Source organism: Neofelis nebulosa, chromosome 10, assembly GCF_028018385.1.
Source record: "Neofelis nebulosa isolate mNeoNeb1 chromosome 10, mNeoNeb1.pri, whole genome shotgun sequence".
NCBI classification, from domain to species: Eukaryota; Metazoa; Chordata; class Mammalia; order Carnivora; family Felidae; genus Neofelis; species Neofelis nebulosa.
This window is the reverse complement of record NC_080791.1, coordinates 9,448,119-9,462,781: the sequence shown is the minus strand read 5'-3', so window position 1 is coordinate 9,462,781 and position 14,663 is coordinate 9,448,119. Positions and strand designations below refer to the sequence as shown.

Sequence of the window (14,663 nt, the reverse complement as noted above, 5' to 3'; positions counted from 1 at the left end):
CCTCAGCTACACAGGGCAGGAAGCACAAAGAAAGGGGCCTCGCAGAGGAAGGCAGGAGCTCTGGGCTGGGCCCCCTCATGCTGGCCCTTCCTCCTCCTCTTCTTCCTTCTCCTCCTCCTCCTCTGTCCTGAGACACTTGGGGGTGACCAGAGTCTAGGGCCTGGAGCCAAGGATCCCAGGACTCTGTCTGCCCTGCGATGGGTTCCATGTTTTCTGTCAGCAGGCGTGACAAAGGCTCCACACTTACAAAAGAAACCTGTGTCGTCTGGGTAAAGGTCTGTGTGGGGACCATGAAGTGGCACCTCTGGGCCTCACCTGTCGCTGGGCATCTTTGCCCGGAACGGAGAGGAGCTCCTGGCTCAGGTGCCCCAGGTGGTCCGCTAGACGCACCTCTTCTTGCTCCCGGTGGTGCCAGTACTGCTCCCGGGCTCTCAGCTCCTTCTCCAGGGCGTCCAGCTGCAACATCCAGCTTGTTTTAGGCTCGCACATGTTTTCTCCTCGTGGCCTGGGGTCTGGCTGATGATCCCGAGCTTCTCTAGACACGGGCCTCCCTCACCCCTGGGTGTCTATGACTGAGCTTAGCGAGGCGGTCGACTTGGTTGTAGATGGAAAAATCATAACCAAGTGCCTTCTTCAAGTTCCCAGTCTCCTTCTCGCTCCTTCTAATGCCTGGATTCTCTGGAGCCACCTGGCCCCCTGTTCCCACCTTCCTCTTGGGAGGCCAGGGCAGGTGGGTGCATGACAGCAGGAAATTCTCATCCCCTCATATCACCCCTTCATACTCATCTGGGAAACTGTGAGTCGGGGCTACAATTAAAATGTCTTGGCTTCTAGCGAGAATCTTTTACAGCATATCCATCCATCTCTGTTCCTTAAATGCACTAGGCTGAGAACATAACAGGAGGACCCTAAGTTATTTCCATTTTCGTGGAGGCCTGCCAAGGGCTGAATTATTGCAATAACCTCCCGACGGGGTTCCTGCCCTAGCCTGGCCCTGTTCCCATCCATCCTCTGCACTGCTGCCAGAGGGAACTTTCTAGAATGCTGACTATATGTACACACACCCACACATAAAGATGTCTGGAAGGAGGTATGCCAACCTGTTAATAGTGGCCGCATTTTGTGGGAGACGGGGGTGAGGGGAGTAGTGTCTGGGTGGGGGGCTACTGATGGCAGATGGGATAACAGGAATGAGGAAGAGGGATCTCGTGCTTCTTCATTTACATACATTAAAAAATGTAGGATTACGAGTAATTTATTTTCTTTTTGTGTCGTGCCAAGTTTTCCAAATTTAAGAGTCTTAAGAATATTCATATCTGATCATATCGCATGTCTACTTAGAATCCTTCAGTGGCTCCCCGTGGCTTTCACGATAAAGTCGTATCTCTGGGCCTCAGCCAGGCACCCAGGGTTATTTGTGATTTGTTTCTTCCCTTCCTCACTGGCCTCCCCTGCTGCCTTGGCCCCAACACCTCCCTTACTCTCCTGGAAATGTCGTGGTCTCACACTGGCCACCCTTGGGCTTGCCGGCCGCTAGGGCCATTTCTGACTCATAGTTTCAGCCCAAGTGTTGCCTTTTAGGGAAGCTTTCCTTGAGCTCCCCTCCATGTGATTTAGATGCCCCCTACTAAATGCTCCCTTAACACCCTTACAAACCATGATCATGGTCGGAAGCCATGGCTGGCCAGTTTCCTGAGGGTAGGAGCCCTGTCTAGTATTTTTGTATCTCAACACCAAACACTGTGCCTGGAACATAGAGGGTATTTAATACGCAGCTGCATATTACAGCATAAACTGCTCCTACATACCAGCCTGGGGTCACTCACTCCCCGAGGTAGGGCCTCCAGCATCTGGACAATGGGCACCACCACTCCGGAACAGGGATCTGTCTGAGCACCAATGACAGGACCAGGTTCCCCAGTCAAGGGGTCTATGGCTTGAGCCCCAATCGAGATTGGGACAAGACCTGTGGGAAAGAGGGAAAGAAGGGAGGGGTGGTCATTGAAAGAAGTAGACAAGGCTGGAATGGAGCCAAAGGAGCCCTTAGAACCCTTTTTGCCCTTTGAGAGGTTCTGATCTGGACTGGAGAGCTTCCTGGAGACCACAGACCCTGAGGGTGAGGTTTTTGAAGTGCTGGTTTTGGAAAGGACCCAGTTTTCTCAGTGGGGGATAAATGACCTGTGGTCCTGGGGTTCTGGAACCTCTGAGCACTTTATTTTGGGTCCCAGTAGCCCTAGTGGAGGCATTGGAATAGCCCTATTCTGTGGTTCCTGAGCAAATGGGTTGGGGGTACCCCTCCTAAGCTTTCCAGGGTTTTCTTTCCCGGGGCTAAGTCACATTCCAGATCCCCCTGGGGCTTTCGCAGCCCGCCCCCCCCCCCCCCCCCAGTTTCCTCCTACCTTTGCCATCCACATCTTCCATAGAACCCGCCAGGGGTGTGGAGTCACCAGAATTCCTATCAGTCTCCATGCCCAGGATGGGCACCATGAGCCCTGAGCCCTCAGGGTCTGGGATCTCCATCCCATAGAGGGCTGGGACCCACAGCTCTGTCCCTGGATAGCACATCATTCCTAAGACAAGGGGAGGGGGCAGAGAAGGGGAGTGGAGGGTCAAGTTCCAGGCTCAAAGAGCTATATCCCTGACGCTGACCATAGAGGCTTCCCTACAAAGACTGCATTCCTTTGGGGCCCAGCTTAGCATTTTGAATTCAGAATGAAGAAAGTGAGTGACGACAGGACTTTTGAGAAGCTGAGAACAATTTCCAGGCCACACTAAAAAGATAAAAGAAGGAAACAAATATTCGTGAGCACTCTCTATATACCAGAAATCTGAGCTAGGAAGTCCACATATATTACATTTTGTTTGGGTGTACAACTAACTCTGAAGTATATATTATTTTTATTTTCATTTTAAAGATGTTAAAACAGAAGCAGAGTGAGGTTTAGTAACTTGCCCAAACTAAATCAGAGAGTTAATAAATGGTGGGGCAGAGCTTCAAACTCAAGTCAGTTCTGTCCCCACACCCTGGTTCTTTTTTGTCACATCATGGGCAGAAGCTTCTAGAAAGAATGAGTGAGATAAGCTCCAGGAAGATGTCCCTCCTACTTCCTTTCCTTGCCCATCCTCGTCCTTGTATTAGGAGAGGTAGAGGGGAGGTGGAGGCAGGGGTGACTCCTTTCCTGAGTTGATGAATGGGAAGCTGGAGGTTATGGTTGAATAAGGGAGAGAGGGGAGGCAAGGATCCAGGCCTGGCTGTGCAGCTCACTAGCTGTAGGACCCTGGTTGGTCAAGTCACTAAACTCCCTGAACCGCCCAGACTCCTCAGTGCAAAGTGCGTGTTATAACACATTATGGTGTTGGGAGCCCTGTGAAATAACGAGAGAATATACACTTTACAAACATAACGTAAGACCCAGCAGGGTTGGCGAGAGAGGGCAGATTTCAAGCCGAGCGCTCATGGGGTCGGACATGAAGTCATCACATCCCTTCTCTCTTCCCTTGGTCCCGTGTGTACCTGACCTGTGAGGCTGCAGTCCTGTCCCTGAGCTAATGAGATGAGAGTATCCAAGCACCCGGTCAGCCTGGGCCTGGGATTTCAGGGCCTGAGAGCTAGGTCTAGGTGAACAGGTACCTAGCCTTCCTCCGCTGGCTGCGATGCCACCTGCCGTCTCCAGCTGCCGCTCCAGTCTCCGAGCCTGCTGCAGGACATGGTGCAGACTCAAGGCCAGTGCCTGTCTCATGTCCTTGATGGCAGCCTCTAGAAGCCCCTGCATCCTCGACCCTGGCCTCTCCTGGTAGCTGCGCAGCACAGCAAGCACTCGCCTCTGGGCCACCAGCACATTGGCATCCAGCAGGGCCTGTGATCCTCCCGTGTGGGGCACTGTCCGGCCCTCCTGTCGTGCAGCTCCCTGGAGACGGACTGTCTTCCTGCTCAGTGGCTCCTCGAAGCTGTCGCCAGGCAGCATAAGGTTCCCCGAGGCGTCTCGCAGCCCGCCCAGGGCAAGCACCTGACCTGGAACCCCAGAGGGTGAGGTAGAAGGGGGTCTGAGCAGAAATGCAGGGATATGAGGAATGAAGGAGAGCTAGGGCCTGCACACAGTAAGCGACAGGCGTGGGGGACTAGACGATGGGGGAAGGGGAGAGGGCCGAGGGGTAGAGGGGTGGTGGGAGGAGCAAATGCCCCTTCTTGGTTGAAAACCTCCCCTTACTTTCACTGCAGAGCCAGCTCGGGTCTCTTTCCCCCCTGGACACCGTGCTGGAGATGGGGAAGGGCCAGCGAAGCCAGGATGCAGAACGAAGGTGGGGTAAGAGCAGAGTGAGGAGGAAGGGTGGAAAGAGGGGTTTGGGGTGGAGTTTGCAGCCTGGACCGGAGCACGGAGGGTGCAGGGGGAACGGGAGGCCAAGGGCGGACAGGAGAGGCTGGGAGCACAGCACTGAGGTTGACAGGACACCTGTGTCTTCATCCAACCCGACTCCCAGGATTGGCGAGATGCCTCCAGTGACTGGATCCTCCATGGGGCCCCCCAGCTCTAGAGGGGCCAAGGTCTTGGTGAGAGGGTTGCAGTATGTGCCCCCAAGAGCGAGCCACTGCCTCGTCTGAGGGTGCAGGGTCACAGCCAGCACGGGCACCTCGATGCCAGTTGCAGGGTCTGTCATGACAGCCCCCATCTGTGACGTCCTTCGTGGCTGCAGGACGGGCAGGCAGGCGGTTGGAGGGGAGCCTGTGGAGGGGCAGGTCGGGTAGGGCACATAGGGGAGGATGGCAGCTTCTGACGTTCGGACGCCACCTGGACAGGGAGACAGGGAGGTGTTGGTCCTCTTGACATGTCGGCCTCCCTGCCCCAGCCCTGCAGAGCCTTCTTTCACCGAGCTGCCCTCTCCAACCGGCACCCTCTGCAGCCACAAATGAGCCACCCTCAAATGAGGAGGGGGAGGAGGCGTTTACTGCTCTGCTCGTCATCACGCCCCACCGTGCAAGGACAGAGCCCTGCTCCCTGCCCCGTGCCCCCTGGGGGTTCATTCCAGAGGGCACCAGCAGACCTGGGCTGGGCGGGCGGGTGCTACTTAATGGTCAGGGTCTCACCGGAACCGAAGTCAGTGGTGGGCACCAGGGTAGCTCCCTGCAGATCGTACCCCAGGTTTCCAGCTTCAGGCAGCACCCTTCCGGTGTCAGGGTGGACGAAGTAGCCAGGAGGTATGGACCCTGCATGGCCACTGGCCGGAAGCATTGCACAGTTGGGGCTGGGGACCATCAGCTTGGTGACAGGATTCACACGGATGTCATCGGCGCCCCCTTGAGGGCCTGTTGAGGCTGCGGGAAGTCAAACAACCGCTCAGCCCTGGGTGTGAGGCCAAGGGGGCGGGTTGGGGGCTCCCTGGGCTGGTGCCTGGAAGGAGTTGGTAAGAACCCCATGCACAGCCCAACAGCAAGTGCTCCCAGAGGGCAGGGGATCTTGTCTTTTGCTGAGTGCGGGGCATGCTCTCCCACTGAAGACGTGACATTGTGATAGCATCGTATTGCAGGCTGGCAGTGCCCGGGAGGACCCTGGGAAAATGGTCTTGACAGCCTGTGGGGTGACCTGATGGAGCTGGGGACTCCCTGAACTCGGAGTGCCCACAGAGAACCCAAGAGGATCCTTTTCCCACCCTTCACTTCCAGAAGTCCAGCATTTTCCAAATGTGGCCTCTTGCACCCATGTGTCAGGCTTGTGCTCTCAAGAAATGCTCCCTTAGATGTAAAGCTACGCTTTGTGGTAGTTTTGCTGTTTTCCTCCTCTGTCCTTCCCATTTCTGAGGCTCTTTCTGCAGCACAGCCGTTTGCCCGGGGCACCGCACAGGAAGTCCCTCCCAACTTTGGGGGTTTCCACTTTGCTATGCCCTTCTCCTCCCCTCCTCCCTTGCCGGGTGTCTTAGGGGAGGGACCACGTTTCTGCAGGGCCTGCCGCCCTGAACGCAGCGCCACGTTTCCTGGGGGGCCCTGCCAGAGGCCGAGCGGGACGTACCTGGCCGCAGCAGCTCTGCCCCAGTGCCGGTGCCCAGGACGCCCCAGGCCTTCAGGCGGTGGCCCTCCTGCAGCACAGCCTGGGACAGGCGGCTCAGCACGGCATCCAGCTGGGGGGTTTCCCTGCAGGGGCACAGGGGGAGGCCTATCAGGGGAAGCGCAGTTTGGGATGGAGAAAGGACACGTCGGCGGCGTGGCCGGCTCGGGACACCGCGAAGCCATCCTCGCTTCTCCCCTAAGCCAGATCTCATCACGCCTGCCTCAGCCTCAGTGGATACACACCCTTCGGGGTTGGGCCCAGCCTGGGAGGACTTGGCGGGCCTGGAGCCCGCCTGTGCCTTCAGCAGTCGCCGAGCTGCCATCAGCGCCGAGCAGAAGGAGGCCCACTGCTCCTGCCTGGCACGGAGGTCTTGGCGGAGGAGCCTCAGCTGGTGACTAAGGCTTGCTGCGTACGGGCCCGCTAGGCGCCCCCTGCGCCCCGCCTCCTCCTCCGCGGCCCTGGCAGCAGCCTCAGCAGCCTGGGGTCAGAGACAACACTGCCTGCTTGCCCGCAGGGCTGCAGACGCCAGGGACAGCAGCAGCCCCGGGGTCGGACACCCAGCTTGCTCCAGAACATTCTGGGCAGGCCCTGCAGCAGTGGCAAAGGGGTGACAAAGCCCCAGGGGTGGGGGGTGGGGTGGGGCTAAGAGCCCTGGGGCAGTTGGAGAGGGGTCACGGGGCGGGGAGAAGGTAGGCTGGAGGGGGCGTGGGGGGGCGGTGTGGGGGGGAGGGGGGATTAGAGCCGGGGCTCAGGGAGACCCAAGAGTCACATTTGGGCACAGGGACCGGACGGGAAGGTGTGAACGCATCCCAACCTGCTGCAGCTCGCTCGAGGGGCTCCCCAGAAGCCGGCCAGTAGAGGCTGGGATGCGACGCTCAGCACCCCACAGCTGCCGGAGAGAACGGGCTTCACTCAGGAGTCTGAGGCACAGGAGTTTGAGCTGTGCGAGAGGGCGGAGTTCACCTGTGAACTTGCTCCAGAAGCCACGCGATCGCTTTCATTGCTTTGATCACAGCGCCCTCTGCTGCCCGTTGGTGGAGGGGCGCCACGGCCCGGAGACCCTCAGAAGGAATGGTGAAGACCAGCCCAGGCAGGTGGGGGCACGCACAGACCGCTGGCCCAGTTAAGACGCTTGGACTACCGGTGTGCTCTGTTTTGCTCCCAACGCCCGTCACCCACCGGCCTGAATTTGTTCATGCCAGTTGGGCAACCGAGGACCTGGGATGGGGATCGGAGAGGCTCCAGAAGTGGCCCTAATAGATTCCCTATCACTGATCTGAGGCCCCCCAGATCTCGTAAAATCAGCCCTAAATTCAATCTGAAATCTTCTGCCTCCCTTCCCTTATACTTTCCTCTTTTTCCTGATTCCTTATGGGTAGATGGAGGATTTCTTCAGGTTCTACACCCTGCAACTAGCTCCCTTCTGAGATGGGGTTTCCAGCCCCACTCACTTCTCCAGCTGCTCCCACTTACCTCTTCCTTGGTCTGGCCCAGTTTGGTTGTCACGGACACAGACTGCCTGAGCAGGATCGCAAAGAAACGTTCTGGGTCAAACCACTCCAGGTCTACCTGCTCCTCAGCCTCCCAGCGCCCCCCTGTCAGGGGAAGGGAAACAAGATTATCCTGAAAGGCAAAGATGAGGCTCCCTGCAGATCTCCACTGTGTCTTCTTCCTGCCGACCGTCAATGGTCTAGACATAGTCTTGCCGCTAAAAGTGTGGTCCTTGTACCAGCAGCTCCGGCTCTACTGAGGACCCTGTTAAATATGCAGAATTCTAGGGGTGCCTGGGTGGCTCCGTTGGTTAAGCATTTGACTCTTGATTTTGGCTCAGGTCATGATTTCACAGCTTCCTGAGTTCGAGCCCCACAGCGTCAGCGCGGAGCAGGCTTGAGATTCTCCCTCTCTCTCTGCCCCACCCCCACTAGCGCTCTCTCGGTCTCTCTCAAAATAAATTAAAACACTGCAAAGCAGAATTGTAGGTTCCATCTCTGACCCGTTGCAGGAGAAGATCCCCAGGTAATTCATAACCACATTTAAGTTGGAGAGGAACAAATTCCAGGGCTGCTATCTGAGGACCATACTTTGAGTAGCAAGGGTAGAAGGTGAAACACCTCAGCGTGACGCATCCATGCCTCTAGGTAGCAACTTGCTCCTCTAGGTAGAATTTTCTAACTTGGGCACTTTGTACGTGGTTACGTTACTTTTCTTTTGGAAAGCTTTTATTTGGATGTCCTTACCCCCCTTCACACTGTGCACTTCTAGAATCAGGCAGTGTCTGGCATACGATAGGCGTTCGATAAATATTTACGGAGCAAATGAATAAATGAATGGAGGAGAAGGGAACACTGAGTAACCTAGGAACATGAAAAAAGGAAGCAGGATCTGGCCAATTGGGTTTGGGGACACTTCTGGGATTCTGGCACTTCCGTCACTCACCGTGATCTCCGCCAACCCTGGGGGTATCAGAGTCTTGGTGTGATGGGCCCCTCCTCACCAATGTCATCCCAGGTCTTGGGGAAACGTAGGCATCCAGGTTGTATCCTTGCTGATGCTTCCTGAAGGTGGGGCTGGGAGTGGCCTTCCTGGCCCAGCTCAGGCGGTGACACTGAATCTACACGGTATATAATGTGGTCATGCGAAGGACGGGGGGAAGCATGTTCTTTGACGACTGGGAGGAGCGAGGTCCCTGCTCAGCCACACTTAGGGAGTGCCTCATCTTCTCTTGTTTGGACTCTTCCAACAGTCTCTCTCTTTGTGGTTTTCCTCCCTAATCCATCTCTATCTTTCACCCCATCGCTAGACTAAAAATAAAAGTCTTACCAGAGTTTTTCTCTTGCTCAAAAGGTTTCATGAGTCCCCACTGCCCAGCAGGGCCCATGGGACCATGCGGTCTCTCTGGTCTCTCCCAGCTTCAGCCTCATCTCTGTGCTTGCACCCCCGTGTTTGGCTCCCTGAGCAGGTGGATGTTGTTTCATGCCCCTGCGCCTTCACACATAATACTCCCGCCCTCATCCCTACCCCTCCTCCCTAGCCCATTACTCTCCCAGCCCTCAGCTCACCAACCCCTTTTCTCCTACAGGGACCGCATTCTTCCACGTCTCATGTTTCAAGCCTCTTTCAGGAATCACCTCTTGACTAGTCTATCCTGACCCACAGGAGGACAGTCACCTCCTTCCTTCGTGCAGCCGGGCACCCTGGACACGCTTTCATTATAGTGCCCTAATGTTTCCTGACATTCACTTGTTTCCTTGTCTATGTTCTCCTGATGGAACTTTGATCACTAGAGGCCTGAGGCCGTGCCTTTGTCACTTCTGCACCTTAGCAACTATTATAATGCCTACCGCAAAAGGGGCACCTGAAGACCCACTTCTGTGGAATTGGAGAGGCAGTCTTGCCCACTGGCTCAGAGGTCACTGGTCCATTTTACTCACCGACAGAAGCAGGCAGAACCCGAGGAGCAGGACAATCTCCCCCAGGACTTCCGGCCAGTCAGACCTTTTTGGGGGCCTGGGGATCTTGGCAATGCCAGTTTGGATGAGATACCCAGGAGTCGTGGAGGCGAAGGGCCCTTCTCCAAAGCACCGGCCCCCTGGTGGGAGGGTGCGGACGTACTGGGCAGAAAGAAATCTGTTCAGCCTTTGTCCTACTGTCTGCCAGAGACTGGCAAGGGGACGGAGTGGGACCCCGGGCCTGTCAGCACGAACCAAATAGTCCAGATCTTTGTGCATACCTCAGGGGAGCAGAATCTGAGTTTTTCCCAGGACACGAATCCACAGGAAGCAACTGAGCAGCTGTCTGCACGTCCTGGGGCAAGGTCAGCACAGCCTCTTAGGAGCTGCGCAGACAGGATGAGATGCTAAATTCTGTGTGTGACCAAGTCAGTGCACCTGGATCGGTGGTGGCCTCATATGCAGGTCACACGGGTACAAGCTTATGTAGATGGGCTCGGGGTATGTGCCTTCAGGATGAAAGAGCAGGGAGTGGAGGAGGGGAAATGAAGCAGGGGGCTGGGAGAGGTGTCTGGACACCTGGGCTATTTTCATCCTCATGATCTTCCCCTCCTTATACATCACATGTTGGAGTGAACGCTTGGCACCCCCAGAATTATCTTTTAGCACTGTGGGAGCCTGAAGCTTTGATAGGGACAACCTGGGCATCTCCTTCCTTGGGGATCTGTCTGCGATGGTTATGAAGCAGTAGTTTTTAAGGCAAGGGGGAAATGATGGGCTAGGGTCTTAAATGAGGCAAACCATCACAGACAAACCATCTTCCGATGCCTGTTGCTGCTCAGACGAAAGACATAGACCCCAGGCTCCTGGAACTGCTGTAGAAAGAGGTAGGGTTCTTGATCTTGGAGCTGGGACTCCTCAGCGAGGGCCCGGAGGCGCCCCCAGTCAAATCCCCCCAGTGTGTTGTAGAAGTGGCCCCTGGGGACAGAGAAAGGAGGCGGTATGTTGTCTCTTGGAGGCGGCTACGGGCATAGGAGCGTCTCATCTCCAATACTTCGATGGTGGCAGGGCTGTGTCCTCCGGACACTCACAGGTCATACTCAGGGTAATGCTCACGGGTCACCAGGAAGGCAAGCGTATCATTGATCTGGAGGCAGACGGTGGGGTTTCGGATGCCTGGCTCTGGGGGCGGCAGATCCCCACGGCGTGTGGAGTTGAGGCTCATTGACCAAGAGGAGGTCAGATGTCCTTCCCTAGAATTTCCTGGGCAAGCAAGGTACAGAACGTGAAGAATAACAGTCAGGTTTAGGCAGATTCTTGCCGGTGGAGACGGGAGAGGAGACGCAACAAGTGTCAGGTGCGCTGCTCACCTGCATCGTGTCCTGGGGGCCTGGGATCCCTGACGAGCAGGCTGAGGGAACGCAGGAGCGCATGACCTGGTCTGATCAGGCCCAGGAACCCAGTCCCTAGAACAAGGCAGGGATCTCCCTCAACGCGCAGGGCCTAGCACGTGGATACAACAGAAACTGTCCATTCCTGCTTCGAATGTGGTTGGGTTCAACTTTCTAAAAGTCGAGGGATCACCTTGGGGGGTGTCACCCTCCAGCTTCTGCCCGAGGGAGCCACGGAAAAGGGCGAGGGTCGCCCATGTGCGGTCCTGAGCCTGTGGCCTCCCCTGTGCAGTGGTCTTACCGTCCATCCTGACCACATACAGAGGGACGGGCTTCTGCCTTTCGTCCAAGTTGCAGGGATGGCCCACAGCACGAGGTGGGGAAGGCCTGTCCAGGAGGTAAACTTCCTGGGAACGAGGAGGCCTAATGTCAGGTCTTCCCGTAAGACCTGGTGAGTGACACAGCAGCCCCACGGGGAGGTGGGGGAAGCACAGGGCCTTCCCGGAGCCCTGTCCGCGTCCCGATAGGGATGGAGGGAGGACGCGGTGCCAGTGATCTGAGAAGGTCTCATCTGGATGCTATCCTTCACCCACGTGGGAAGATTCCCGAGATAGTTTCCCCCTCCTTCATGAACAAATCACTTTTTCAAGGAGCTTTGCAGGATGAAATTAAATCAACGCTGGGGCCTTTGCTCTGGCACTAGACATTGTGCCTATGATGGGGTTCAGTGAGTAGGTGCCAGGACCCTGTGCACAGGCGTGTCACACACGCCCCTTCTTAGGAAGCAGAGGCCACGAGCGCTGGCTCCTTGGGTCTCTGCTCAGCGTGGGGCTGGGCCTCGGGCACTGTACCTGGCTCCCGGCGCCTTCAGTGATGGAGACCTGCGGGATGCCATCAGAGCAACTGAGCTGCAGGGTGTGTTTCTGTCCCTCTAGGCACAGGGCACCACACATTCCACTTGAGTGTTGTCCCCAGCACCGACAGAGCCCCAGGCCTGCGTCATAGCCGTGGGCATCTCCTGGTGTGGCACACACCTGCACAGAGACTCAACCTTCTTAGGGACACCTCTCTGGGGGAGGGTCCCCCCAACTCTTCAGCTTTAGAGCATAGAGCACAGGTGTCCATGTTTCCATAGATGGGGGAGTGGAATGAGCCCAGAGGCTAGGGGACTGGGCATGTGAACTGTTGGCTGAAGGGCCAGGAGAGCTGGGGGTGTGCTATATATAGACCCCTCCTACCTCGTGGGCACAGTGGTGGCTCCACTGGTCCTTGGTCAAACACAACCCCTCCTGGTTCCAGGCGGCCCCATCTTTGCAGTTCTTATGCTCCCACTGGACACAGCCCCTTGGCTCTCCAACATCTTGGTAGCCTGGAGGGCAGGGGCACTGCCCATCGCTGGGCTGTGGGTTGCGGAGGGAGGGATGGCTGGTTGCTACCTGGTTGTGGTGAACCACCCCTTTGGCCGTGACACTACCTGAGATGGGCCAGAAGATAAAGGCGGGGGAGGGGAATTAAAGGTTCACCAGGGCTGGAGAGGCGTCAGGTGACAGGGAAGGCTACCGGCTCATGCTGGTTAGGGTCCAGATGGTGCTAACACTTCAGTCAAAAAGATTTGGGAATTTCAGGAAAGGAAGGATTCACGTGTGTTATTTGTTGGCTTACAGGGAAAGTTCGAGGGGAATGATCTGGGTCAGGGTGTGTAATTTGGGAGTGGTCATGATGGAGGACAACTCTACCCTTTCCTCCAAGTAGGGTTACCAGATTTAGTGAGTAAAAATATAGCACACTCCATTGAATTTGAATTTCGAATAAACAAGAAATACATTTTTAGTATAAGTATGTGTCATTCAATTTTTGAGACACGTTATGCTAAGCAATTATCTAATTTATCTGAAATTCAGGTGTAAGTGGGCAGCTTGTATTTTGCCTGGCCATCTTACCCCACGTCACTTGGAAATGTGAGCTAACCCTGGTCAGGTTACACCGGAGCTGAACTTGACCAAAACAGTCATGGAAATGCAGCGTGTTCTTGGGTCCCACCGTCAGAAAACATACCTGGAACACTCGGCCAGGCCCCAGGCAGACACACGTATCCTTGCCCTCCTCTGGCTGGGTGGCCTCCGAACCACAGGGAAAACAGGCATCTTGGCCGGGCCAGGGGTTGAAGAATCCTCGAGGGCAGAGGTGGCAGAGGGTGGTGTTGTGGGGACCTTCTCTGGAGAGGAAAGTTCCAGGGGGACAGGGGGCAGGTGGTGGGCCAGGGCAGAGCCTACCTGTAGGGGGATGGGTGCACGGCAGTCAGCGCTAAGACTTACCTTTCAGGAGCTGCCGGTCCGCAGGTGACTCCCCCCAGAGGCTCCAGGTAAACACCTGACTATTCTCTTTCCCCACTCGGGGCTTCTGCCCGCCCCCCGCCCAGGTGTTTTGTAAGCCGACATCTCCCCTCATAGCTGTTTTTCTTTCCCCACTCCTTAACTATATCCCCAAGTCTTTCGGTGCAAATTCAGCCCCACACCCTACCCTCTGGGCACCCTGGTTGGTGCGCCTCTTCTGCACTGGACGTCTGGTTCCCACAGTCCTGAGGATTCTCCCTGCCGAGGCACATGGCGCTCTGGAAGGTAAAGCAGAAGAGAGCCACGCGGGCCCATGTCCCTGGGATGCCAAAGGGTAGGGCCCCCACCTCCTGGGCAGGGGCGATGGTGGCAGGGAGAGAGGCAGACATGCAGGTTGGAGGAAGATGCACACGGAGAAAGACACCGACGAAGACCCAGTGCTGGGTGGGACACAGCAAAGACCCGGTGACAGCAACACTGGGAGAGGACGAGATAGGGATGGGAGAGGTACAGAGAGATCTGGGCACAGGGATCTGCCTGCAGAGAGAAACCCCGCTCAGAGAGGCTCCAGGGAGCACTTGCTAAATACTTCATGAAGATGAAATCTGAGATACGGATCCTCTGGGCACCTTTGGCCCAGACAGCTCAGATATAAGATATCCTCTTATCTGTTTCTCCATAGGCCTTTTCCTTCCTAGGGCAACTGGTGGGGTGTGTGTGTGTGTGTGTGTGTGTGTGTGTATGCGTGTGTTTGCGCGCGCGCGCGTAGAACGGGGCTCAGGGGCACATGGGTAGCTCAGTCGTTGAAGCATCCAGCTCTTGATGTTGGCTCAGGTCATCATCTTGCAGTTTGTGAGATCAAGCCCAGTGTTGGGCTCTGCGCTGACAGCACGGAGCCTGCTTGGGATTCTCTCTCCTTCTCTCTATGCTCCACCCCTGTTCATGCTCTGTCTCTGTCTCTTCAAATAAATGAATGTGAAAAAAATTAAGAAAAAAAGAAGTGGGCTCAGTGAGAGCAAAGGATGTTCCAGCTTCCTCCTTGGGCAAGGCAAAGCCAGTCAGCCTCACTTAAGCACTCTCCCTGTGTAAAATCCTGCAGGAAAAATGCAAGACGAATGAGACACAGGCTTCTGTCTTTGGTGCACGTACAGCCAAGTTTCAGAGATCCACATGATTTTAGTGTTAGAAAGGACCTTAGAGATTATTTAATTTTATCCTCTCACTTTACAGATAAGAAGACTGGGGCCAATAAGATGCAAAGTTTTAACAGATTCACACATCCCATCAAAAGCTCTTAAAGAATATGCATCCAGTGGGGAGCCTGGGCGGCTCAGTCGGTTAAACATCTGACTTGATTTCGGCTCAGGTCACGATCTCACGGTTTTGAGGGTTCGAGCCCTGCAACGGGCTCTACGCACTAACTGTGCTCCCTCTCCCCTCTCTCTGCGC

At 55.8% G+C, this 14,663-nt stretch overlaps 1 protein-coding gene across 1 annotated transcript; it reads right to left on the bottom strand.

Annotated features, from left to right (window-relative positions):
* Nucleotides 1-228: 228 nt before the first annotated feature.
* LOC131486797 (uncharacterized) lies at nucleotides 229-5,305 on the bottom strand. The gene is made up of 5 exons (XM_058686726.1): nucleotides 5,084-5,305; nucleotides 3,632-4,787; nucleotides 2,400-2,570; nucleotides 1,809-1,966; nucleotides 229-456 (listed from the first exon to the last, which is right to left on the bottom strand). The coding sequence occupies exons 2-5, from the start codon at nucleotides 3,963-3,965 to the stop codon at nucleotides 244-246; spliced, it is 876 nt and encodes a 291-aa protein (XP_058542709.1). The 5' UTR covers nucleotides 3,966-4,787; nucleotides 5,084-5,305; the 3' UTR covers nucleotides 229-243.
* Nucleotides 5,306-14,663: the final 9,358 nt, after the last annotated feature.

Excerpts from the sequence above, each read along its gene's own strand:
- LOC131486797 (XM_058686726.1), bottom strand. The coding sequence starts at position 3,965 with ATGCTGCCTGGCGACAGCTTCGAGGAGCCACTGAGCAGGAAGACAGTC. Across the intron at positions 1,967-2,399 it reads GGAAGATGTGGATGGCAAAG|GTCTTGTCCCAATCTCGATT; the intron begins GTAGGAGGAAAC and ends TCTTTCCCACAG. Across the intron at positions 457-1,808 it reads GAGTGAGTGACCCCAGGCTG|CTGGACGCCCTGGAGAAGGA; the intron begins GTATGTAGGAGC and ends TGGATGTTGCAG.